This window comes from Schistocerca piceifrons, chromosome 1 (assembly GCF_021461385.2).
Source record: "Schistocerca piceifrons isolate TAMUIC-IGC-003096 chromosome 1, iqSchPice1.1, whole genome shotgun sequence".
Taxonomy (NCBI): domain Eukaryota; kingdom Metazoa; phylum Arthropoda; class Insecta; order Orthoptera; family Acrididae; genus Schistocerca; species Schistocerca piceifrons.
In genome coordinates this window covers 1,239,217,220-1,239,245,053 of record NC_060138.1, presented here as the reverse complement: position 1 = coordinate 1,239,245,053, position 27,834 = coordinate 1,239,217,220, and the positions used below count along the sequence as shown (strand labels likewise).

The 27,834-nt window shown below is 40.0% G+C and overlaps 1 protein-coding gene across 4 annotated transcripts in view; it reads right to left on the bottom strand.

Moving 5' to 3' along the window:
• Positions 1–27,834, bottom strand: part of LOC124782041 (arylsulfatase B-like) — a 132,585-nt gene that overhangs the window by 33,311 nt on the left and 71,440 nt on the right. For 3 of the 4 annotated variants that reach the window (XM_047253908.1, XM_047253912.1, XM_047253910.1), the window contains 2 exons: positions 13,606–13,861; positions 10,945–11,102 (listed from right to left, as the gene is read on the bottom strand). In XM_047253908.1, coding sequence (XP_047109864.1) covers positions 10,945–11,102; positions 13,606–13,861 — 414 coding nt within the window. The remainder of the gene's footprint in view (positions 1–10,944; positions 11,103–13,605; positions 13,862–27,834) is intronic. The other variant, XM_047253909.1, reaches the window with a different exon arrangement.

Genomic DNA, 27,834 nt, shown 5'->3' with positions numbered 1-27,834 from the left:
ATTTCCGGGCGTTCCTCTCAGAGTTTCAAGCATTCCTATTAATCTTTAATCTTGTCCATGCATTTAAATAAATGACATAATTCTTCTTCATAGTTTCATTCCATTTTTTCTGTCATTCTAGCCTGATAAGGATCCCAGATATATATAATCCTCAGGATGGCTCCAATAATAGTCTCTTCTTTCCCAGGTAAACCTACACCACGCCAAATTAACTACAAAAACCAGTAACAGCCTCCATCCCCCCATCACCAATTCTTTACAGAATCAAACACCCATGTAGAAACAGTTTAGGAAATCTACTTACTTTAAATGAGTTAATGTGTTAAATATGAAAGGTTAAGTATGTAAAACATTTATGGTTGAAAGCACAGAACCTACGTTATCTTTATTTTATTAATTTCAGATTATTCACCCACAAACTGGTAAAAAATCAAAAACAAAACAAAATGTCTGAATAGATTTAGTAGTAAAGAAGTAATAAATTAAAACATCATACTTTATGCTAAAGTTTTACAGCCTGAATAGCAAAAATGTAGTAAGCAATAAACTTTTTTCCTTTCATCATTTTGTGAAGGGTGTCCAGCAAGCAATCGTCATGAGTGCCCAAGGGAAGTGTGACAGGACTGCTGCTGTTCTCTATATACACAAACGATTTGGTGGACATGGTGGGCAACAATCTGTGCTTGTTTGCTGATGATGTGGCGGCAGATGATAAGGTGTTGAAGTTGAGTCACTGTAGGAAGATACACGACGATTTAGACAAAATGTCTAATTGGCGCGATGAATGTTCTCTCCTGGGACTCTGAGGCCAAGATTGAGTTTATAATATACCCTGTGAGTGTGGAAGCAATTATATAGGTCAGACGATTCATACCGTTTCCGATCGCTGTGCAGAACACCAACACCATATTAAAAATAGATAATTGGAGAAATCGGCAATTGCGGAGCACAGTCTCATGAACAAACATAAAATATTGTTCGATGAAACTAAAATTCTGTCCCATGCCTCCACGTACTGGGATTTTGTTATTAAGGAGGCTGTGGAAGTAAGGATGAGCCATAAGAACTTTAACCGCGATAGCGGATACCATCTGAGCTGTGCGTGGAAATGAGCGCTTGACGCAGAGAAGCAGCAGAGACGTTCCTTCGAAGGTTTACGTTGAAACGGAAGCGGTGGCACCACCGGTGCACACAGTGACACCGTCTGAGACAGCAGCACATAATCACTGACCAATCATAAGCCAACCAATTAGAAGCCGTCTTCAGGCTATATAGAGGCCACCATAGCAGCAGTGGAGACAGTCAGCTCCTGACAATGACGATGGAGATAATTGTCGAAAGCTCGAGATTTTATCTAGAACTGACGCGGCAAGAATACCAAGAATGTTTTATACGTGACTGCCAAATGATTCTACCACCACCATCATGCACTGTGTATAAGGACCACAAAGATAAGATACAATAAATTAGGTCTCCTACAGAGGCATATAGACAGTCATTTTTGCCTTGCTCTTTTTGCAAGTGGAACAGGAAAGGAAATGACTAGTAGTGGTTTAGGGTACCCTCAACCATGAACCATATGGTGGCTTGCAGAGTACCTATGTAGATGTGGATGTAGAAATAGATGTAGCTCCACGGCATAAAGATTTTAGCTGAAGTCTGTGTGGTGGAATCAGCAAGAACTATCTATTTAATAATGATACTGATTGTTGCACTATCTTGGTGGCACTAATATACCAATAACCATGAGCAAATTATTTGTCATGTACACCAGGTATGAGTGGGATGGGAAGTTGTAACAATTATCAGAATGCAAATTTTGATCCTTTATGTGTAACACACAATTAAGTGGCTCTTTGTAGATGGGATCAAAGAGGACAGTTCACAACAAGCAGACTGAGTAATAAACAAGATCTTTGTTGCAAGGAATGAAGCAGTTAAAAGTTGGTATGGGATCAGAAATTCACAATAATTCTTGGAGTGAACCATACTGGAGTCTTTATTACTATCGAGAATATAAACTGGTCATAACTTTTTGATGATTAGATGAATATCAACATAAAGTAAAATGAGAAAAAACTTTTAATTTGCAGAGATATTGCACTGAACAAAAAAGTAATGTTAGAAATAATTTAAGGAGTATATGTAACAACTCACCAAATAGTAGAGATGCTAAATTGTTGTCAAACACATAAATGAGACTGAGAACATTGCTAACTTTTGGATGAATGCCTTCTTCAGACATATGGAGAAAAAAAAAAACCACACACACACACACACACACACACACACACACACACACACACACACCACATAAGGAGTGTATGGCTGCATTGTCCCTGGAAAACACATTGTGCCGGCAGTTGAGTTGCTGTGCCACTCAATGCAGTCAACTGTAACTATGTAGCCATACGAGTATAAGTGCGTGCGTGCATGTGCATGTTCTGAGTCTTGTTCATGTGCCTGTCAGTAACTCAGTACCACAGTTCAGCAAGTTGTAATCTTTATACCTTAAATTATTTATATTCCTCAAGAAATTTCCATTACCAAAGTAACAACAGGAAGTAACCAAGGCCTGTTCACATGATTTCATTTTTAAAAAATGACATTGGAGTGGCAGACAGAGATACAAATGTAGATCTTCCATAATAAGCTTAAAGTGACTTAACCACTATGTTGTCTCATGTAACATTGTGCATAGGACACCAAGGTGTCTGTATATGTGTGGATGGATATGTGTGTGTGTGCGAGTGTATACCCGTCCTTTTTTTCCCCTAAGGTAAGTCTTTCCGCTCCCGGGATTGGAATGACTCCTTACCCTCTCCCTTAAAACCCACATCCTTTCGTCCTTCCCTCTCCTTCCCTCTTTCCTGACGAGGCAACAGTTTGTTGCGAAAGCTGGAATTTTGTGTGTATGTTTTTGTTTGTTTGTGTGTCTATCGATGTGCCAGCGCTTTCGTTTGGTAAGTCACAGATGAGACTTAAACCAAACAAAAGCGCTGGCAGGTCAATAGACACACAAACATACACACAAAATTCAAGCCTTCGCAACAAACAGTTGCTTCATCAGGAAAGAGGGAAGGAGAGGGAAAGACGAAAGGATGTGGGTTTTAAGGGAGAGGGTAAGGAGTCATTCGAATCCCGGGAGCGGAAAGACTTACCTTAGGGGGAAAAAAGGACAGGTATACACTCGCACACACACACACACACACATATCCATCCGCACATACACAGACACAAGCAGACATTTGTAAAGGCAAAGAGTTTGGGCAGAGATGTCAGTCGTGGCAGAAGTAAAGAGGCAAAGATGTTGTTGAAAGACAGGTGAGGTATGAGTGGCGGCAACTTGAAATTAGCGGAGGTTGAGGCCCGGCGGATAACGAGAAGAGAGGATATACTGAAGGGCAAGTTCCCATCTCTGGAGTTCTGACAGGTTGGTGTTAGTGGGAAGTATCCAGATAACCCGGACGGTGTAACACTGTGCCAAGTTGTGCTGGCCGTGCACCAAGACATGTTTAGCCACAAGGTGATCCTCATTACCAACAAACACTGTCTGCCTGTGTCCATTCATGCGAATGGACAGTTTGTTGCTGGTCATTCCCACATAGAAAGCTTCACAGTGCAGGCAGGTCAGTCGGTAAATAACGTGGGTGCTTTCACACGTGGCTCTGCCTTTGATCGTGTACACCTTCCGGGTTACAGGACTGGAGTAGGTGGTGGTGGGAGGGTGCATGGGACAGGTTTTACACCGGGGGCGCTTACAAGGGTAGGAGCCAGAGGGTAGGGAAGGTGGTTTTGGGATTTCATAGGGATGAACTAAGAGGTTACGAAGGTTAGGTGGACGGCGGAAAGACACTCTTGGTGGAGTGGGGAGGATTTCATGAAGGATGGATCTCATTTCAGGGCAGGATTTGAGGAAGTCGTATCCCTGCTGGAGAGCCACATTCAGAGTCTGATCCAGTCCCGGAAAGTATCCTGTCACAAGTGGGGCACTTTTGGGGTTCTTCTGTGGGAGGTTCTGGATTTGAAGGGATGAGGAAGTGGCTCTGGTTGTTTGCTTCTGTACCAGGTCGGGAGGGTAGTTGCGGGATGCGAAAGCTGTTTTCAGGTTGTTGGTGTAATGGTTCAGGGATTCCGGACTGGAGCAGATTCGTTTGCCACGAAGACCTAGGCTGTAGGGAAGGGACCGTTGGATGTGGAATGGGTGGCAGCTGTCATAATGGAGGTACTGTTGCTTGTTGGTGGGTTTGATGTGGACGGAAGTGTGAAGCTGGCCATTGGACAGATGGAGGTCAACGTCAAGGAAAGTGGCATGGGATTTAGAGTAGGACCAGGTGAATCTGATGGAACCAAAGCAGTTGAGGTTGGAGAGGAAATTCTGGAGTTCTTCTTCACTGTGAGTCCAGATCATGAAGATGTCATCAATAAATCTGTACCAAACTTTGGGTTTGCAGACCTGGGTAACCAAGAAGGCTTCCTCTATGTGACCCATGAATAGGTTGGCATACGAGGGGGCCATCCTGGTACCCATGGCTGTTCCCTTTAAAGTGAAGAAGTTGTGGGTCAGGATGAAGCTGGCTAAGGTAATGAGGAAAGAGGTTTTAGGTAGGGTGGCAGGTGATCGGCATGAAAGGAAGTGATCCATCGCAGCGAGGCCCTGGACATGTGGAATATTTGTGTATAAAGAAGTGGCATCAATGGTTACAAGGATGGTTTCCGGGGGTAACAGACTGGGTAAGGATTCCAGGTGTTTGAGAAAGTGGTTGGTGTCTTTGATGAAGGATGGGAGACTGCATGTAATGGGTCGAAGGTGTTGATCTATGTAGGCAGAGATACGTTCTGTGGGGGCTTGGTAACCAGCTACAATGGGGCGGCCGGGATGATTGGGTTTGTGAATTTTAGGAAGAATGTAGAGAGTAGGGGTGCAGGGTGTCGGTGGGGTCAGGAGGTTGATGGAGTCAGGTGAAAGGTTTTGTAGGGGGCCTAAGGTTCTGAGGATTCCTTGTAGCTCCACCTGGACATCAGGAATGGGATTACCTTGGCAAACTTTGTATGTGGTGTTGTCTGAAAGCTGACGCAGTCCCTCAGCCACATACTCCCGACGATCAAGTACCATTGTCGTGGAACCCTTGTCCGCCAGAAGAATGACGATGGAACGGTCAGCCTTCAGTGCACGGATAGCTTGGGCTTCAGCAGTGGTGATGTTGGGAGTAGGATTAAGGTTTTTTATGAAGGATTGAGAGGCAAGGCTGGAAGTCAGAAATTCCTGGAAGGTTTGGAGGGGGTGATTTTGAGGAAGAGGAGGGGGGTCCCGCTGTGACGGAGGACGGAACTGTTCCAGGCAGGGTTCAATTTGGATAGTGTCTTGGGGAGTTGGATCATTAGGAGTAGGAGTAGGATTAGGATCATTTTTCTTCATGACAAAGTGATATTTCCAGCAGAGAGTACGAGTGTAGAACAGTAAATATTTGACGAGGGCTGTTTGGTTGAATCTGGGAGTATCTCTGCGTATGTAGATCAACACCTTCGACCCATTACATGCAGTCTCCCATCCTTCATCAAAGACACCAACCACTTTCTCAAACACCTGGAATCCTTACCCAGTCTGTTACCCCCGGAAACCATCCTTGTAACCGTTGATGCCACTTCCTTATACACAAATATTCCGCATGTCCAGGGCCTCACTGCGACTGAGCTATTCCTTTCATGCCGATCACCTGCCACCCTACCTAAAACCTCTTTCCTCATTACCTTAGCCAGCTTCATCCTGACCCACAACTTCTTCACTTTTGAAGGCCATACATACCAACAATTAAAGGGAACAGCCATGGGTACCAGGATGGCCCCCTCGTATGCCAACCTATTCATGGGTCGCATAGAGGAAGCCTTCTTGGTTACCCAGGTCTGCAAACCCAAAGTTTGGTACAGATTTATTGATGACATCTTCATGATCTGGACTCACAGTGAAGAAGAACTCCAGAATTTCCTCTCCAACCTCAACTGCTTTGGTTCCATCAGATTCACCTGGTCCTACTCTAAATCCCATGCCACTTTCCTTGACGTTGACCTCCATCTGTCCAATGGCCAGCTTCACACTTCCGTCCCCATCAGACCCACCAACAAGCAACAGTACCTCCATTATGACAGCTGCCACCCATTCCACATGCAACGGTCCCTTCCCTACAGCCTAGGTCTTCGTGGCAAACGAATCTGCTCCAGTCCGGAATCCCTGAACCATTACACCAACAACCTGAAAACAGCTTTCGCATCCCGCAACTACCCTCCCGACCTGGTACAGAAGCAAATAACTAGAGCCACTTCCTCATCCCTTCAAATCCAGAACCCCCCACAGAAGAACCCCAAAAGTGCCCCACTTGTGACAGGATACTTTCCGGGACTGGATCAGACTCTGAATGTGGCTCTCCAGCAAGGATACGACTTCCTCAAATCCTGCCCTGAAATGAGATCCATCCTTCATGAAATCCTCCCCACTCCACCAAGAGTGTCTTTCCGCCGTCCACCTAACCTTCGTAACCTCTTAGTTCATCCCTATGAAATCCCAAAACCACCTTCCCCACCCTCTGGCTCCTACCCTTGTAAGCGCCCCCAGTGTAAAACCTGTCCCATGCACCCTCCCACCACCACCTACTCCAGTCCTGTAACCCGGAAGGTGTACACGATCAAAGGCAGAGCCACGTGTGAAAGCACCCACGTTATTTACCAACTGACCTGCCTACACTGTGAAGCTTTCTATGTGGGAATGACCAGCAACAAACTGTCCATTCGCATGAATGGACACAGACAGACAGTGTTTGTTGGTAATGAGGATCACCCTGTGGCTAAACATGCCTTGGTGCACGGCCAGCACACCTTGGCACAGTGTTACACCGGCTGGGTTATCTGGATACTTCCCACTAACACCAACCTGTCAGAACTCCAGAGATGGGAACTTGCCCTTCAGTATATCATCTCTTCTCGTTATCCGCCAGGCCTCAACCTCCACTAATTTCAAGTTGCCGCCACTCATACCTCACCTGTCTTTCAACAACATCTTTGCCTCTTTACTTCCGCCACGACTGACATCTCTGCCCAAACTCTTTGCCTTTACAAATGTCTGCTTGTGTCTGTGTCTGTGTAAGTGCGGATGGATATGTGTGTGTGTGTGTGCGAGTGTATACCTGTCCTTTTTTCTCCCTAAGGTAAGTCTTTCCGCTCCCGGGATTCGAATGACTCCTTACCCTCCCCCTTAAAACCCTCATCCTTTCATCTTTCCCTCTCCTTCCCTCTTTCCTGATGAAGCAACTGTTTGTTGTGAAGGCTTGAATTTTGTGTGTATGTTTGTGTTTGTTTGTGTGTCTATCGACCTGCCAGCGCTTTTGTTTGGTAAGTCTCATCATCTTTGTTTTTAGATATATTTTTCCCACGTGGAATGTTTCCCTCTATTATATATGTCTTACACTATGGAGGGACACTGAGTCAAAATAGGGAATAGTATAAAAAGAAGACAAAAATGTCACGTTTATCCTGATGTCAGCTGAAAGAGATAGAGTGAGTTAGCGCACGCGCGTGCGTGTGCTTGTGCGTGTGCGTATGCGTGTGCGTGTGTGTGTGTGTGTGTGTGTGTGTGTGAGAGAGAGAGAGAGAGAGAGAGATTTTGCCCTCAATTAGATCTGATTAATCTATCAACGATGTTGCAATGAATCCCTCATGCACTAATATATCCATGAAGCACTGCCATATATTTTCAGCCTTCCACAGTTCAGGTACAAATATACTCTGCACCTTATTCTGAAATTTGATACATAGGAGCTTTCAAATGCTCCCACAAACAGAGGCCTATTAGTTTAGGTCAGGAGGTTATGAAAGCCAGGAAATTAATCCATCACTTCCTATCGATATGTCATGTAAGCTATTGTTTAGAGGATGAAGGCATTAATACTGCAATGAAGAGGAACTCCATTGTGTAAAAAGTGCATGTTTCATTACATTGGTAAGAGGGTTATCTTCTAGCTCCTGATACAACCTGTTACTGCATGAGCAATCTATGGTGAAGATTTGAAGAAAACAAATTCTGACAGAAATTAAATTTTACTGTTCCCATGTTCATATACCATGTGATGAATGTATTCTATATGGTTCATACGACTTGTTTTTTTTATACACATTGTATACAAAAAAAGCATTTACATTTTGGAAGTTAAATTATATTTAAAAAGATTATATACTTGTTTTATGAATTAGTTGACTTTCAATTATGTTTTTGCTTTGCATTAATCTGGCACTTGTAAAGTAATTATGGGTGAAAATAACTATTTAGCTAACAAACTGAAACAGTTACAAGAAATTCAGGATGAAATTATCAATGGGACTTGGTTATACAGGGTGATTCAAAAAGAATACCACAACTTAAAAAATGTGTATTTAATGAAAGAAACATAATATAACCTCCTGTTATACATCATTACAAAGAGTATTTAAAAAGGTTTTTTTCACTCAAAAACAAGTTCAGAGATGTTCAATATGGCCCCCTCCAGACACTCGAGAAATATCAACCCGATACTCCAACTCGTTCCACACTCTCTGTAGCATATCAGGCGTAACAGTTTGGATAGCTGCTGTTATTTCTCGTTTCAAATCATCAATGGTGGCTGGGAGAGGTGGCCGAAACACCATATCCTTAACATACCCCTATAAGAAAAAATCGCAGGGGGTAAGATCAGGGCTTCTTGGAGGCCAGTGATGAAGTGCTCTGTCATGGGCTGCCTGGCGGCCGATCCATCGCCTCGGGTAGTTGACGTTCGAGCTGAGGGAACAGCCAATTCTCTAACATCTCCAGATACTGTAGTCCAGTTACAGTAGCACCTTCAAAGAAAAAGGGACCAAAAACTTTATTGGCTGAAATGGCACAGAAAACGTTCACCTTAGGCGAGTCACGTTCATACTGAGTTGTTTCCCGCGGATTCTCAGTGCCCCATATACAGACATTGTGACGGTTGACTTTCCCGTTAGTGTGGAAAGTTGCTTCATCACTAAACACAATCTTTGAAACGAAAGATTCATCTGCTTCCATTTGAGCAAGGATAAAATCACAGAAATCGATTCTTTCAATCTTATCAGCTGCAGACAGTGCTTGAACCAATTTCAGACGATAAGGTTTCATAACTAACCTTTTTGGTAGGACTCTCCATACAGTTGATTGTGGAGTTTGCAGCTCTCTGCTAGCTCTGCAAGTTGATTTTCCTGGGCTGCAAACAAATGCTTGCTGGATGCGTGCTACATTTTCATCACTCGTTCTCGGCCATCCAGAACTTTTCCCTTTGCACAAACACCCATTCTCTGTAAACTGTTTATACCAACGTTTAATACACCACCTATCAGGAGGTTTAACACCGTATGTCGTTCGAAATGCACGCTGAACAACTGTCGTCGATTCACGTCTGCCGTACTCAATAACACAAAAAGCTTTCTGTTAAGCGGTCGCCATCTTAGCATCAACTGACGCTGACGCCTAGTCAACAGCGCCTCAAGCGAACAAATGTACAACTAAATGAAACTTTATAGCTCCCTTAATTCGCCGACCGATATTACTTAGCTCTGCCTTTTGTCGTTGCAGAGTTTTAAATTCCAAAAGTTGTGGTATTCTTTTTGAATCACCCTGTATAGCAGCATGTGGAGAGGATGAATGTCAATAAAGTGATATTGCGTGCAATGAAATGTATAATACACAATTTTTACAGCCCCTCTATGAAATACAATTTCTAAGTACTAGACCAATATCATCAACATAGTATTTCATTCTCTGACAGTTAGATTTATGATCTTATGTCCTTAAACAATGTGTTTAGTTCTGCAGTTAGAAAACTCTTATGAGTTAAGACAAAATTGTTTTGGTACCTTTGACAGTGAAATACATGTACCAGTACAGTTGTTGCTAAGAGTATGGGGTAGGAAACTCTTGGAGGTGGTGGTATGGATTTTAAAAAAAAAAAAAAAAAAAAAAAAAAAAAAAAATGCATTTTAGAGCCCATCTTTACTTGTTTTGTTCTGGCCCACACCTCTGAAAGTCGCTTACCCTATAATCTTAGCAACAATAGTACCGATATATGTAGTTCACTGTCAGAGGTATCAGGGTCCTTACCTCAAATTGCTACATTTACTTATCTCCAACATCACTGAAAGTCTGTAACATCATCATGAAATCATCTTTGGCATGTATCTGCAGGAAGGTAAGTTATGTAGCCTGCCACAGCACTGGCAAGCTACAGACGCAATGATGTCAGTAGGTGTTAAGGGCCAGCACCATATTCAAAACTGGCATAATCAAATCTCTGCTTGAAATTCAAGAACATTTCATTGAGTTATGCTGCCACAAAATGAACAGAGGACCCAAAATAATTGTAGCTGACAGCCAAACAAATCTTTTAATGTTCAAAGCTATCCTGGTTTAAAGGCCACAGTGCTTTACCAGGCATGGCACTGGTTCAAGGTGGTTGGTCTTTGCCTTCTTCTGACCTTTGAATCCATCTATCCAGTCAGTTATAGAATCCTAAAACTTTACGTGGTTCTCTGATAATAGTGAAACTTCTCATTTTTCGCATTAATATACCATTGCCCATTGGTGAAAGAAGCAAAAAGTGATATAAAAAATCCTAGGTCCAACTGAGGATAAAGTCTTGAAACTATGTATCTGCAGTCTGCCATTTACTTTCTGAGCCACCAAACCACATACAAATTTGTTTGGCTGTGAACATCCTTAAACCACAGCCTTAAAAAGTCTCTACTATGCTGTTTTAATATCTCATGCTATTTTGAATGTAATTTGCAGACCATGTGCAACAAAATGAAAAAGGAAAGAAAGACTGTGTAATGTACAACAAAAGAAAGTTGCACTTCCCAGCTCTTAAAGATAAAAACATACAAAAGCTAATTTAAATAGTCACTTACCCCTCTTAGTGGCCAGTTTGATGCTTTATTATAGTGTATACCATGAGGTTGTCCACCATTATCAGATATGAACACAATCACTGTATTATTGAGCATATTGCATTGTTGCAGAGCTTTTATTACTTCACCAACAGACACATCAAGGTGCCAAAGCATTTCTGTCATGGATATAAGTTTCATTAATGTAAGATATGACATCTGATCTCATAAGTCAGTATAACTAATAATATCATATTATTAGAGCTGGGCCAAAAGAAATCTATTTTAAATTTAAGGCAAAAAGTTTTTCAGATGGATGTGCTATCAGAGGTGCTGAGAATATGTTAATTAAGACATGAACAAGCATTATTGTATTCAAGAAAGGAGGCAGCTGTACTATGGACATAACAGGCATATCTTTTTACTTAATCCTGATCTCTTATTCAATTAGGAAAACAAAAGTGAATATGCCAAGTCAAAATAAATATAAACATTTTATTTTTATTTTGTTATACAAAGTAATGATCATTCACAATTATGATTCAACTACAAGAACTTTTTTTTAGATTCTGGTAGCATGTACTTCATATGTCTCTCTAACTTTAACTTTCCCTTTCCTTTGATATTTCCTTACAACTTTTTCTTTCCTCTGCGTCTATCTTATGTTTATGATCATTAAACTGCTTGTTGTGACAACTCACAACACAGCACCTTCATTATTGTTACTTTTCTACTGCCACTATGACAGCTTTTATAGTTCCACTGATCAATGCTTAACTGAAACTCTTATGCCTTTTCATATTTGTAATCTCTATTTGTTTATCTTTTTTGTTAATATTACAATAATGGTAATTCCAGGGTGAAAACAACATAAAAATATTGAGAACAGCAACTACTCACCTATGAACAAAATTAAAATAACACTGAGGAGACCATACAAATATTAGATAAGCATTATCTTTCCAACTGTGTAGGGAGATGGTGGATTACTGTAGCTCCATAGAATGCTGTTTGATGTAGCTAATTTCATGGGAGTATTAGATTAATGATATTGTGCAGAAACTGGCTGCTGATACCATAAGAATAGTAGCATTGACAGTAGATCTTGATAGCTTGTTTACTTCACTTATTTGCACTTTATTGTGTTACAAGAAATCATATTTTGTGAATACTATATGGTGTCATCTAATCAACTCAGTGAAGGCCTGTTGAATAAATTTTACAGATCTCTCTTGTGGAATTATAAACTCATTCAAAAGGAACTGCAACATTCACTCAGTCAATATGAAAAAAAAAAAAAAAACACTTGACAAGGAGGCAGAATGGCAGGCCAAAACTTATCTTCTGAAGGTGAAATTGTGAGTATTGCCACAAATATTAATGTATAAAAAACTGTTTTAGCTTGTGGCTATTAATTCAATCCTCACATGGCTGGTTAGGAAATGTCAGTATGGAGGTGCACTCATCTTGGGGTCTGAGCAACCTGCCCCTCCTTCCTAAATCAATTGGAAGACTAAGTCTATGGTTCCAGCTACCAGTTTACATATATGCTTTGAGCATCAATTGTTCATGAGCATATGGGACCAAAGTTACTCTGAAATACTACTTTACAGCAGAATGAGAGAAGCCTGGCAGAGAGTTTATAAGAGAATTCTCAAAGATCTATCTCAACTCAGAACATTGTACATGGGTTCACTTACTTTAACATCCATTTATCAGTTGGTTTCATTTGTCTGTTTTTGATGTGGGTAAAGAGTGGTCCTTCTTCCCTGTCATCACTTGCCTCTTCCTAAGTTTCATTGGCTATTTACAAAAAGCTTTTCAGTACAAAAACTTCATGTTCATTGTCTACCATTGAATGTTGCTTTCTCTTTTCAAGAAACACTATTGAGAAAATTTAGAGAATCAGCCTTTGAAGCTGACTGTTGAACAATTCTACTGCCACCAACATACATTGTGCATAAGGACCACAAAATTAAGATACGAGAAATTAGGGCTCATACTGAGGCATATAGACAGTTGTTTTTCCCTTGCTCTATTTGCAAGTGGCATATGAAAGGAAACAATAAGTAGTGGTACAGGGTACCCTATGACACCCACTGTACAATGGCTTTTGGGGTATCTGTGTAGATGTAGAAAATTATAATTTCATATATTTATCAAATTCTTAGAGTTTTTATATTTATTGTTTTTTATGGCTGAAAATTTTTGTTCTCAGCATAATATTTAGCCACAGTGATAACTTGATAAGAAACATGAAACATATCACATCTATTTCTATATTGGCATTCGTCTTTTTTAATTTCAGATGCTTCTCTGATCTCTAGCCTTCCCCCTCCCCTACCCCTCTTGTACCACACCCACACATACACATTTTTTTTCTTTCTCTCCCTCTCTTTTTGTCACAGTGTGATATTACTGTAATTAACTGGAATGAGTACCTCATTAAAAGTCAGCAGCCAGCCTCTGAAGAAGAGAGAAAGTTGCACAAGTATTCCTTTTGTATGCTCTTACTTCACATATTCATGCAACATAGTCACATTCAATAAAGCTGTATTTAAACAAAAATGGATAAAGTGAGTCATTCACATCTGCATATCTTGAAATGCATCAATCACAAAATGTTTCATAAAACTAAACTGTACAATGGTCATATATTTCATTGGCCAGACAACTTGGTACCTGCATATATTCTCCTTTCTCGGTCAGTAATATGAGAGAACCTTTCATCAGCAGCTGCTTGATCAGGAACTTCTAGTGGACTGTGTGGAGCTAAGTGGCCAATATAGAGAAGTAATGGACTTGAGGCATTGTGACGCTGAATAATGGACACTGCTTCTCTGGTAAACAATTCTGTGGCATATGTTCCTTTTGTATCCCATGCTGCTGAAAGGCCACGATGCATATCTAGTCCATGTATTGGTTGATGGTTTGGTACCTAATACAATAACAGAACACATGGAATAAGTGGTATCATAATTATGTTAGATGTAAAAGCAGCAATGTGAGTAATTAATTGAGGAACAGGAAATTGAAGTGCTTGCAGAAAGCACTGAAGTAAAAATCATTAAAGGAACTGAAAGCTGGCTAAAGTTGGAGATAAATTCAACTGAAGTTTTAACCAATGATCTAACAGTGTTTAGAAAGGATAGATTAAAACCAGTTGGAGGTGGCATGTTTGTTATTGTCAGAAGTAATTTATTTTATAGTTAAATTGAAGTAGATATTTGCTGTAAATAAGTGTGGTTGGAGATTGTAATGTAACAATATGGACCATCTCCAAACAAAATCTATGACACCTGAGTGATCCAGAATAACCAGTACTAATGTGTGATTGTACACACAAAGTTAATAAATGTAATGACTATATATTGTAATGGTGTTGTGAGATCATTTCTAGTTTATTTGTATACCTTTAACATAATTATGATTATTTGTATTTGAAATGTCATGAAACATAGTCTTTATCCAAAATAACAGTAAATGAATGTAAACAAATACTGAAACACACATTTATGAAAGTCATAGAGTAAAACCTATTTGTTATTACCATCCAGTTTAATGAAAAGACTTAAGAAAATTCAGCAATAAAATCCATTCTGTAACTAGAGTTATTTAGTTTTTAAATTATGTATTATTGTAAAATTACATGTTCTGTGTTTTGGCAACATCAACAATATTCTTTCGAACTATTTAGCAGAGATGCTGAGCCGCAATAGGCACAAAAAGATTCACACAATCATAGCTTTCGGCCATTAAGGCCTTTGTCAGCAGTAGACACACATACACACGCGCTCACATAAACTCACGCAAGCGCAACTTGCACACACATCTGCAATCTCAGAGAGCTGAAACTACACTCCAGGAAAGAAAAGAAAGAAGGATGAACACTGAGTATAGCGCCGCAAAAGAAAGTAGTTACAAAGGAAAACAGCATAGGGTTAGGATCGAAGAAAAGCCATCAGGCAAAAATCAAACAATGGAAAATCCAGGATGGAATGTAACAATACGAGAGAAGGGAAGTTGCTATTCACCATATAGCAGAGATGCTGAGCTGCGATAGGCACAGTAAAAAGATTCACACAATCATAGCTTTTGGCCATTAAGGCCTTTGTCAGCAGTAGACACACATAGGCACACGCACATACACACTCATTCAAGCGCAACTTGCACACACATCTGCAGTCTCAGAGAGCTGAAACTACAGCTGCTGCATGAGTTCCCAATCCTAACGAGGCCTCCAGGTGTGCCACAGCAAGTTTTGCATGATATGGTCCACACCACATAAAAACTACGGACAGGCCGCCTGTGTCTCGCTGGCTAAGACGATTGCCATTGCTAAAACAGAATTTGACACGATATTACGAGAAGGTATCATCCAACCCTCAAGTAGTACATGGTCATCTGCACTGCATTTAGTACCCAAAAACAGAAGAGCCTGTCGTCCTTGTGGCGATTACAGAGCGCTTAACTCATGGACCATGCCTGATCACTACCCAGTGGCATTACTGAAAGACTATAGCCACGCACTGCATGGAGCCACTGCATTCAGTGTTATAGACTGCGCAAAAGCATATACCTAGATTCCCGTGGCAATAGAGGACATTCCAAAGACTGCTATTATTACACCGTTTGGGTTGTATGAAAGAAAGTTTATGACCTTTGGCCTGCGTAATGCTGCTCAAACCTGGCAGAGGTTCACCGATTCTGTCCTGCGTGGGTTGAACTTTAGTTTTGCCTATCTGGATGATGTGTTAGTGTATTCATCATCCAAGGAGCAACATTGTCAGCACCTGAGAGAAGTTTTTGAGCGTTTCGAGAAATATGGCGTGGTGTTAAACACAGCTAGATGTGTGTTTGGCCAGCATCAAGTCGATTTCCTGTGTCATCGAATATCTTCATCAGGCTCATTAACACTCACTGAGAAGGTTGAAACCATATTGCAATTACCCAAGCCATCTAAAATAAAAGAGCTTCGCAGATACTTAGGAATGCTCAATTTTTACTGCTGTCAATTACCACGCACTGCCAAACAACAGGTGCTGTTGAATGCAGCACTGGCTGGTCCCAAGGTTAAGAGCGCTTCTCCTCTGCAGTGGACCGAGGAGATGAATGCGGCTTTTGAAGTAACCAAAAAAAGCCTAGCACAAGCAGCACTGCTTGCGCACCCCAAGCTCGAAGCTCCAGTGGCATTAGTGGTGGATGCCAGTCAGTTAGCCATTGGTGCAGCCATCCAACAATGGGTGGATGATGCCTGGCAGCTGCTGGCTCATTTCTCGCACAAGCTGTCACCTGCACAACAAAGATGGAGCACATATGATCAGGAACTTTTAGCCATATATCAAGCAATCAAGTACTTTTGACCACAGGTTGAGGCACAAGAGTTTGTGATATACGCCGACCACAAGCCTTTAACATATGCCTTCAAGAAAAACAGCAACACTTGCTCTCCACAACAGTACAACCAATTGGAATTTATTAGCCAGTTTAGTATGAACATCAACCATATATCAGGCATCATTAATGTGGCTGCAGACTGCCTTTCTAGAGTGGCCAGTGATTCACAGACTGTGGATATGATGGTGCTTGCCAGTGCGCAACAAGAAGGCTCCAAGCTACACACCATATTGCATGACAACACTGCAGCACTGAAGTTACAGCAAGTTGACATTCCTGGTGAGAACATGAAATTGTACTGTGAAGTGTCACATGGCAGATCATGCCCTTTTGTTCCTGTTGCATTTCGCAGACCTGTGTTACAAGAGTCCTTACATAATCTTTGCCACTCAGGAGTCCATTTGACATTCAAGCTAGTGTCTCAAAAGTTCATGTGGCCAGGGATAGAAAGAGACAGCCGCAAATGGACAAGAACTTGCCAGCTTTGCAAAATCACTCGCCACATTCATTCCCCAATAAGAGAGTTCCTGGCCATGTCTTCACGATTTGCCCATGTTCATCTTGATGTGGTAGGACCACTTCCTCCACCAGATGGTCAGCGATACATATTCACAATGATTGACAGATATGCGCGATGCCTAAAGTGGTACCTACAGACAACATCTCCACGGAAACACTTAGCGACCAATTTCACATCAACCTAGCAGGCAAGATTCGGCTGCCCACTTCATATCACCACTGACAGAGGCCAACAGTTCAAGTCAGATTTGTTCACACAGTTGGCGAAGTTCTGTGGCTACGTCCATCACAAAATGACCAGTTATCATCCGGCCAACAATGGCATGCTTGAACGTTGGCATCAAACGCTGAAGACTGTGCTAATGTGCCATGGGACATCTTGGACATCTGCACTACCCATAGTCCTGGTGGGTCTACTAGCCACATACAAACCGGATATAGAGTCCTCGGCAGCTGAATTGGTTTATGGCGAGACTCTGCTTCTACCATGGGAGTTTGTTGACATAGGCCTACTGTCAGAAATGGACAACCAACCAGAATTCCTTCGCAAGTTATGGGAACATGTAAGCCAAATTAAACCCGCAGAGGCCTCCAGGCATGGTTGTCCAAAAACTTTAGTGCATAACAACGTCAAAAGCTGTTCACACATTATGTTACGTACAGACTGCATCAAGCCACCACTGCAGCCACTGTATACTGGACCCCATCACGTCCTGCGCAGAGACACACACACGATGGTCATCATAGTAAATGGCAAACAGGCCACCGTGTGTATTAGCACAGTGAAGCCAGCTTACATTTTCAAGGAGGCATCACCCACCTTATGGTCAAGAGCTCAACGCCGACAGACGCAACACCTTGACTTCCAGCACCACTGCCACAACAGGTTGATGCAGAACCTACATGGAGCACCCGCTCCGGACGACATGTCCAATTCACGGCCAGGTCAAGAGAAGATGCACCATGCTCCACTTTCACCAAGGGGGCTCCTGTAGCGACTGCTACTCACGTCGACTGCTGTGTCCGCGCACATCTGTCGTGAATTCAGTGACTGCACATCTACAAATGAATGGCGTAAACTGCCAAGTTTGAATCCGCCACTTGGAGCACTAAATAATGTTGTTGCCTACTCTTTGGAGTTATAACTTTTGTTTTTATTTTTATTTTGTTCCTTGGTTACTGTTTTTGTTGTTTACAAGTTACCTATAGCAACTGTGCTTCTTTTTCTGTAGTACCAAGTAGTAAATCATTCAAGTATATTCTCAGTGCGTGTTTGAATATTTATTAAGTATAGGTAGCTCTGCACGACAGAAATATACCCGTCAATATCATTAATATTCCAACCTGGACTTTTCATTATTAAAGTGGCCAGAAGGTGTAATCAGAATAGCAACTTTATGAACCTTACTCAGTGACTGCTTAACCAGAACTTTATACATTTCTTTGATGGTGCATTACTGTAACATTGTTCACAGTGCCCATTTAAACACTAACAGAGTAATATAAAGCTATTAAATACTCATAAACAACTTAAAAGACAGGAATGACAGGTAATACATATAAACACTGGCAATGAAGTTGTTCTGTTTATTATTTATATATTTTCAGTGTTGGCTGTTGTATAAGACCACAAGAGCATGTGAACACCCTGACTTTTGACATCTTGTGTATTTATTGGTTATTTTTCTTTGAACACTGTTAAATGTAATGTAGATGCAGTAATATAAAGTACATGTTCTAAATCTACTTCACTGTGCTACATTGCTTCTCCTGTGACTTCATGAATCTTGGCATAGGATTGCGAGCAAAACTTCAGTTGTGCTCATTTTAAGGAGCTTCTGTGCATGTGGAACTGGCGTAGCATAACTGTCTTATGGGGCAAATACATATTGATTTGATAAACAATATGCATGTTTCATGTCATGCAGAGCTATCCCTTCTCACTCAATAACAAGTTTACCTCAGTGCCACCAGGTGATAGCACACTGCAGCAGACTTTTATCCCCATTCGCTTGGCATAAATAGTGCTAGAAGGTAGCACGCTCCTCAGATATGTCAATTTTGTGAGATTCTGAAAGATTTACAGCAGTACACTAAGTTTTGGATTTTATCATATGGTACTCCATTTGAGACACTGAGAACCATAAAACACATCATCATCAATTATTGCAAGACTGTGCCATTTAGTCATGCTTCTGACAACTGTTGATCTTGTGGTGGGTCAGATTTATCTGTGCTGCAGGCCCACATTGTGTATATGAACATTCACAAAAAGCTGTCTCACAGGTTTCCCTGATATTCACTTAAATGAGGGATTGACAGTGGTGTGCTTTTGACCCTTATGGTTCTCAGTGCCTCATTTATATTTCAGTCAATTGCCCATGTTGGTAGATAGTTCTACTTGAATTTAATCATTTCCACAAATGGCGGTTTGTGTTTGGAGTTGGTTGTTTACTATGCATGAATTAGCTTTCGTGTGCAGTGTCAACATGAATGCTTTTGAATCTGTATTAGGCACTAACGGAAAAGAAAATTACCAGGAAAAGTTAGCCACAAAGAAGCTAGGGCATTCCAGACCAGGTCTGTTGATGGAGAAAGTAACAAAATCAAATAAGTATGACTACAAACGAACATTTAACAAAAAATTGTATGATAAGTGTAAGTTGTTGTGTGGGTGCAATAAAAGAATGTCTGATTTTCAGCCTGGAAGTTAATTTGTTAACTGCTACATGTGTTGGGGATCTTGCACATTTGTCCAAAAAAATATAAAAACCCAAAAATTCCCACTTACACAAAAATGACGAATGGAGAGTTATAAAAGTTTAAATGTTATTTTGTTCTATCCCTAAACTGTACTTAATTATGTACCAAACAACAAAGTTCTACAAAAACAATCCTTTCTTTTTTTGGACAAGTTATGCATATTATTATTATCTTTCCTTTCTCAGACATTATGTCTGGTTAAAAATGGAAAGTGACATGGACCTTGATCAAGCGTGACTTCCTTTTAACTGTACTGTATATGTTACATTGCATTTAGGAACTTTCGGGTAATTGAACACGTATCAATAATTACAGATTTCTGTAGTTGTGTATATATGTTTGGATGTAGCTGTATTGCGTTGATGTATGGTGGATATTGTGTGGTATGACTCCTGTAGTTGATAGTACAATTGGTATAATGTCAATTTTATCCTGAAGCCACATGTCTTTGACTTGCTCAGCCAGTTGCATGTATTTTTCAATTTTTTCTCCTGTTTTCTTCTGTATATTTGCTGTATTGGGTATGGATATTTCGATTAGTTGTGTTAATTTCTTCTTTTTCTTGGTAAGTTTGATGTCAGGTTTGATATGTGGTGTTGTTTTATCTGTTATAATGGTTCTGTTCCAGTATAATTTGTATTCATCATTCTCCAGTAAATTTTGTGGTGCATACTTGTATGTGGGAACATGTTGTTTTATTAGTTTATGTTGTATGGCAAGTTGTTGATGTAATATTTTTGCTACATTGTCATGTCTTCTGATGTATTCTGTATTTGCTCGTATTGTACATCCGCTTGTGATGTGATCTACTGTTTCTATTTGTTGTTTGCAAAGTATGCATTTATCTGTTGTGGTATTGGGATCTTTAGTAATATACTTGCTGTAAGATCTGGTATTTATTGTTTGATCCCGTATTGCAATCATGAATCCTTCCGTCTCACTGTATATATTGCCTTTTCTTACCCATGTGTTGGATGCGTCTTGATTGATGTGTGGCTGTGTTAGATGATAAGGGTGCTTGCCATGTAGTGTTTTCTTTTTCCAATTTACTTTCTTCGTATCTGTTGCTGTTATGTGATCTAAAGGGTTGTAGAAGTGGTTATGAAATTGCAATGGTGTAGCCGATGTATTTATATGAGTGATTGCTTTGTGTATTTTGCTAGTTTCTGCTCGTTCTATAAAGTATTTTCTTAAATTGTCTACCTGTCCATAATGAAGGTTTTTTATGTTGATAAATCCCCTTCCTCCTTCCTTTCTGCTTAATGTGAATCTTTCTGTTGCTGAATGTATGTGATGTACCCTATATTTGTGGCATTGTGATCGTGTAAGTGTATTGAGTGCTTCTAGGTCTGTGTTACTCCATTTCACTTCTCCAAATGAGTAGGTCAATATTGGTATAGCACAGGTATTTATAGCTTTTGTCTTGTTTCTTGCTGTCAATTCTGTTTTCAGTATTTTTGTTAGTCTTTGTCTATATTTTTCTTTTAGTTCTTCTTTAATATTTGTATTATCTATTCCTATTTTTTGTCTGCACCCTAGATATTTATAGGCATCTGTTTTTTCATTGCTTCTATGCAGTCACTGTGGTTATCAAATATGTAATCTTCTTGTTTAGTGTGTTTTCCCTTGACTATGCTATTTTTCTTACATTTGTCTGTTCCAAAAGCCATATTTATATCATTGCTGAATACTTCTGTTATCTTTAGTAATTGGTTGAGTTGTTGATTTGTTGCTGCCAGTAGATTTAGGTCATCCATGTATAGCAAATGCGTGATTTTGTGTTGGTATCTTCCAGTAATATTATATCCATAATTTGTATTATTTAGCATGTTGGATAGTGAGTTCAGAGCAAAGCAGAACCAGAAAGGACTTAATGAGTCTCCTTGGTATATTCCATGCTTAATCTGTATTGGCTGTGATGTGATATTATTTGAATTTGTTTGGATATTAAGTGTGGTTTTCCAATTTTTCATAACTATGTTTAGGAACTGTATCAATTTAGGATCTACTTTGTATATTTCCAATATTTGTAGTAACCATGAGTGGGGTACACTATCAAAAGCTTTTTGGTAATCAATGTATGCGTAGTGTAGCGACCTTTGTTTAGTTCTAGCTTGATATGTCACCTCTGCATCTATTATCAGTTACTCTTTACATCCTCTTGCTACTTTGCAGCAGCCTTTTTGTTCTTCATTTATAATTTTGTTCTGTGTTCTATGTGTCATTAATTTCTGTGTAATGACTGAAGTTAATATTTTGTATATTGAAACTTCCTGGCAGATTAAAACTGTGTGCCGGACCGAGACTCGAACTCGGGACCTTTGCCTTTCGCGGTAGAGTGAAAATTTCATTCTAGGAACATCACCCACGCTGTGGCTAAGCCATGTCTCCGCAATATCCTTTCTTTCAGGAGTGCTAGTTCTGCAAGGTTCGCAGGAGAGCTTCTGTAAAGTTTGGAAGGTAGGAGACGAGGTACTGGCAGAAGTAAAGCTGTGAGGACGGGGCGTGAGTCGTGCTTGGTTAGCTCAGTCGGTAGAGCACTTGCCCGCGAAAGGCAAAGGTCCCGAGTTCGAGTCTTGGTCCGGCACACAGGTTTAATCTGCCAGGAAATTTCTTATCAGCGCACACTCCGCTGTAGAGTGAAAATTTCATTCTATTTTGTATATAGTTGGTAGGCATGTTATGGGGCGATATTTTGCTGGGTTTGCTGTGTCTGCTTGATCTTTAGGTTTCAGGTAAGTTATTCATTGTGTAAGTGTATCAGGGACTGTGTATGGGTCTGCAATGTAGCTGTTAAATAATCTAGTTAGATGTGAATGTGTTGAGGTGAACTTCTTTAGCCAGAAATTTGCTATTTTATCTTTTCCAGAGGCTTTCCAATTGTGTGTAGAATTAATTGCTCAGGTGACTTCATGTTGCAAAATTATCACTTCAGGCATTTGTGGTATCATGTTGTATGTGTCTGTTTCTGCTTGTATCCACCGTGCATGTCTGTTATGTTGTACCGGGTTTGACCATATGTTGCTCCAGAAGTGTTCCATGTCTGTTATGTTTGGTGGATTGTCTATTTTAATGTGTGTGTTATCTATTGTCTGCCAAAATCTCTTTTCATTTGGCCAATGCTTGTAAATTCTGCTTCTTTTCATCTAATTGCTATATCGCTTCTTGTTGCGAGATTTTACCTAACTTTTTTTGTTTTTTATCTGATATTTAATTTCTTATAAATTGTATTAACTGTCCGATGTCTTTTCTCAGTTTTTCTATTCTAATCTGTAGCCTGTGTTGCCATGCTGGTTTTGTGGGTTTCTTCTGTGTGTTGGTTGGTTCTGATCTCTGCCTAGTGTATATATTTAGTGTAGTGAGTGCTCCTATGTAAACCAATAGTTGTAACTCTTCCATAGTTGTATTTTCATTTATTTTGTTGTGTATGATTGTGTTGATAGTTGTTATTGTTGTTTCGACTTGTGGATTATTTGGTGGTCTATTCAAGAATGTTCTAATGTCTGTATTTGTGTCTTTTTATTCTATATATGTCAGCTGAAATTTTTCTTCCATATCTAACATGTGTGCCACTTCGTGTTCTATTTGTGCTTGTTCTGGTGGCTGTCTTAAGATTTTGTTTTCCTCTGATTGTTTAACTGATGCGTATTGTTCTTTGTTTGTTTACTCTGGGATGTTTGAGTCCATTACTGTATTTTCTTCTTCTGATTGCACATTTTTTTGTTCCAGTATTTGTTGTTTGATGTTTTCTAATTCTGACTGGGGTATCCTGTTATTTTTCATTGTTACACGGATCTGATCAGCTAGTCGTTATGTTAAAAATTCTAATTCTGGCTATCTGGTAATAAATATTGTGTATTATTATTATTATTACTGTTATTATTACAGTTATTTTTATGATTGGTAGTGGCTGTATTTGTATAAATATGTTGATAAGCATAATTTTTATACAACAGATGCTACTAATTTCACACCCTCACCTGTATCTGAAGCTAAAAATTTGTGAACACCCAAAATGTACAATCATGAGCCACCACTTTTTGTTTTATATATTCTTAATTAATATTAAGTTCTGTTTTCATATGTGCAGTTTTCTCCTTGTGTTCCAGCAAAACTTTTACTGATTTTCTATAAATTCAAATTTTATGTTTGAAATACTTTAATACCAACTACAAAATATTGATAACAAAAGCATACATTTGGTCATACAAAAATTATGATTACTCAACAGTAACACTGGGTTCTTGAAAAGTTTACATTCTAGACTCTAAATGACTATGCAACAATAATATTGAATAATAATATTTACTGAACTATAAAATTTTTAAAAAAGATGATGTTCTTTACACAGCAGAAAAAGGTGTCTCCCAAATGAGGTAGATCAATCCTAAAACAAATGACAGTTAGTGATATTAGATTTTTATGTTCACATGGTTTTCATGTGTCTTCAGTTATGAATATTCCCTTGAAAAAAAAAATTTTAACAAAAAATATTTATACTATTAGTTTCAGCTACATGTAAATTATATCCTGAACAATAATATTTAAAAAGTTACAGCTTAATAAAGAATTTTGATATTTTATGAATGTATGGTATATGCATTGTAACAATTCACTACAAATGGAACTATGATCGAAATTAAAATCCAACCAAAGAAATATAAACTAAAGAGTAACCAAAGAAATGCTCTACCCCAAGGGAGTGTTTTACCACCAGTGCTCTTCAACATTTACACAAATGATCAGCCAACATCTAAGCCATGCAGAAATTTCATACATATTGACAACCTTGCTTTGACAGTATTGACAGAAAATTTTGAAGAAGAGAAAAAGTGTTGACAAGAGCTCTGGGAACATTTTCTGATTACTGTCACAAGAACCACCTGAAGCCAGACTGACACAGAACACAGGTCTATACTTTCCACTTACAAAACAGATAGGCAGGAAGAAAACTGAAAATGATTTGAGAAGGCTTTGAGCTTGGGCATTGCTTTTCAAGCAGATATCTAGGAGTTATCTTAGACAGTTCACTCACTTACAGGCAGCACTGCCATTATACAAGACATATGGTGTCTGCCTGAACAATGTCACCTAGAAACTTGTTGGTATCAATCAGGGTGCCCAACCTGAGGCAGTTACTTCTGCCCACACAAAATAAGTAGACACAAACCTTCATGAAACTGCAGGGCTAATTACTGGATAAATTGTACTACATGGCAAGCATTGCTCCTCTTGACATATGCTTGACTGTAACCACAAATGTCAAAAAGAAGGAAATTGGGAAAAATTAATTACACCCACTGCATGGACATATGCTACCAAGAGCTTTTCACAGTCAGCATCTGCCCTTACCAGGATTCTGGACTGCACAGAGATCACTGAATAGGTTGCAAATGAGCGTTGGAAAATCGAAGGACACCATAACGAAATAGGGCACTTCTCCACATTCACTGTACAGCCAATAAAACACCTACATCATGTTTATGTTGGCTTGACATCTGCAGCAATGAGGAGGTGTTTAAAGGCCTCTTCACTGAGAATATAACTTAAGTGGCTGCTGACTGAAAGACAATGCATTTGGAAAAAATAGACTTTCTATTTGCTAATGATTCTTTGTTTCCAAGAGCTCTAGTGTGTTATTGCAACAATGTACGCTTTATGTGAGTTGCTGAACTAGCTGCTCAAAATAATTTTCATAGAATGCATTTAGTACAATTTCAGATATTGTTTTATGCCTAACACTGACCATGAACATGTATTTTTGCCAACATACTGAGGGTAAATTGAAGTCATCTCCAACTATAATTGTATGAGTTGGGTACCTGTTCAAAATGTGACTCAAATTTTCTTTGAACCCTTCAGCGATATTTCATCTAAGTGGGGGAATCATTAAGAGGAACCAGTATTAATTTATTCCAGTTGTCAAATATAACAACTTTAACAGGTCACAAAAATTATATTCAGCTTTGATGTTGAAGGTCTGTGAGTATCTGTTTGCTGTTGCTCTTCTCCACCTGCAACAAAGTCTTGGATTTGCCACGTTGTCAGGCAACCTTTGTCATAGTTAATCAAGTTATACTGAATGATATAACTATAATATGTAAATCTATTGTATAACACCTTTATTGCTTCATAAGGTTACTAATCCTCACAAAATATGTAATAGAACTGTCAAGGTTTGTATAGATTCAACAGTCAGAACATAGATGTTTACATCGTTTAACACAGCAATCTTGATGATTTCAATTAAAAGTTGTACAGTTTTAGAGAGAATTTAGACCAATAAATAGCATTCCTCATCTGCAACCTGTATAACCTTGATGCTGTATGTTCTGGCATCACGATGGTACCCAGTGGTTGTAAGTCCAGTAACATTGACTATTACGTGGGAATTCGCTGCATCCAGTAGGAGCAGATAGTGAGCTAATAAATTGGCACCGATTTTTGCTTCGGCCATGTCTGCTACAGTAAAGTGCCATGTGAACTGATGGCGGAGTCGCAAATTCAATTCTTCACGCCGCGTGCCATACGCTGAAATTGCTGAATTATTTGTGGCAGACAAGCTAAATGCAGTGGGTGGCCTGCAACAATGCAGTGACACTCTGGGCAGGATACTAAAGTCAGACCCTGTGTCTATTAAATACTTCCGGCCTGTTACCCTGTCAGTAATGAATAGGCACTGGGATGTAGTTAAGCAGTTGGTGGCACCTACGTCCGACCGCCGTTTGCACTTGGGTAGGCATGGTGGCTAGTGCACTTTTTAGCCTGCTCACCAAATCTTCTGTGGTACCTACAAGTGGTCGGACCAGCATCTGATACAGAGTGAGTTGAGGAATGGCTCCTAGACTGTTTGCAGCTATGTCCTCTGTAGCGAGTAGGACCTCCTTGTGACAACAGTGTGCCAATCTGTCACTCAATGCATCGACTTTGGCAGACAGAGCACTATAATCTCCACATGGAATGAGAAGGGCCATGGACGCGACACTACCAGACATTGTCACAGTAGTAACCTATTGGTCCGGAGCGATGGCAACTTGGATGCAGTTGGCCAGTTCCACAACAGCATCCAGGGACATCTCTGTCTGCAATGCGATGATCGCCTTTACCTGTGGTGGCAGACGGCTACTCCATAGCATACGTGCAAGGTTGTCGGGCACTGTTCAGATGTCCACCTTGCCGCAAAGGTGACACAGGTACTGAGATTGTTTTCTGTCACCTATATCTTCCCTGACGCAGCACTTGTCTGATACAGTATTCCTGCAATGCTGCAACTCTAAGAATAAGCTCAGTCTTTAATCTTTCATACGCACTCTCCGTCGATGGTGCCATGATTATATCTTGAGCTTTGGAAGCGTAGTGTTGCTCGTGCTGATTCACTATGAATGCAAACTTAGTCGCATCTGCTGTAATTCCGGCACAGCAAAAGCCAGTCTCGACCTGAGCAAAACATAGAACTGGATTATGTGTCCAAAATGGTGGGAGGTGAACAGCTAGTCTCGATACTGCAGGTGATTCCATTTTGTAATCAATTTTGTCGCGGGACCGGTTTACTGAGAGCGGATAATGTCGGGGGTCACCACTGACGGGTATATTTTCATAGTGGAGAGCTACCCGTACTTAATACGTATTCAAACACACACTGAGAATATACTTGAATGGTTTATTGCTTGGTATTACAGAAAAAGAAGCACAGTTGCTATAGGTAGCTTGTAAACAACAAGAACAGTAACCAAGGAACAGAATAAACATAAAAACAAAAGTTGTAACTCCAAGAAGTAGCCAACAACATTATTCAGCACCCCAAGTGGTGGATTGAAACTTGGTAGTTTATGCCATTCATTTGTTGCCATGCAGTCATTGAATTTGCGACACAACTGTATCTATAGATGGCTTGAACCGAAGTAATGTGTGCGGACACAGCAGTCGACGTGAGTAGTGGTCCCTACAATATTATGAAAAGGATAACTGTTACTCACCATAAAGTTGACATGTTGAGATGCAGAGAGGTACAACAAAAAGACTGTTACACATTTAGCTTTTGGCCAAAGTCTACTTTAGAAAAGAAAACATGCACACATTCTCACAAGGAAGCACACCTCACACACACATGAACACTATCTCCAGCCAGAAGGCGTCATTTACGTGGAATGGAAGCAGCAGTCTGGACTGGGGGGGGGGGGGGGGGGGAGGATGGAGAGGGATAGTAGGATACAGATGATGAGGGGAGAGAAA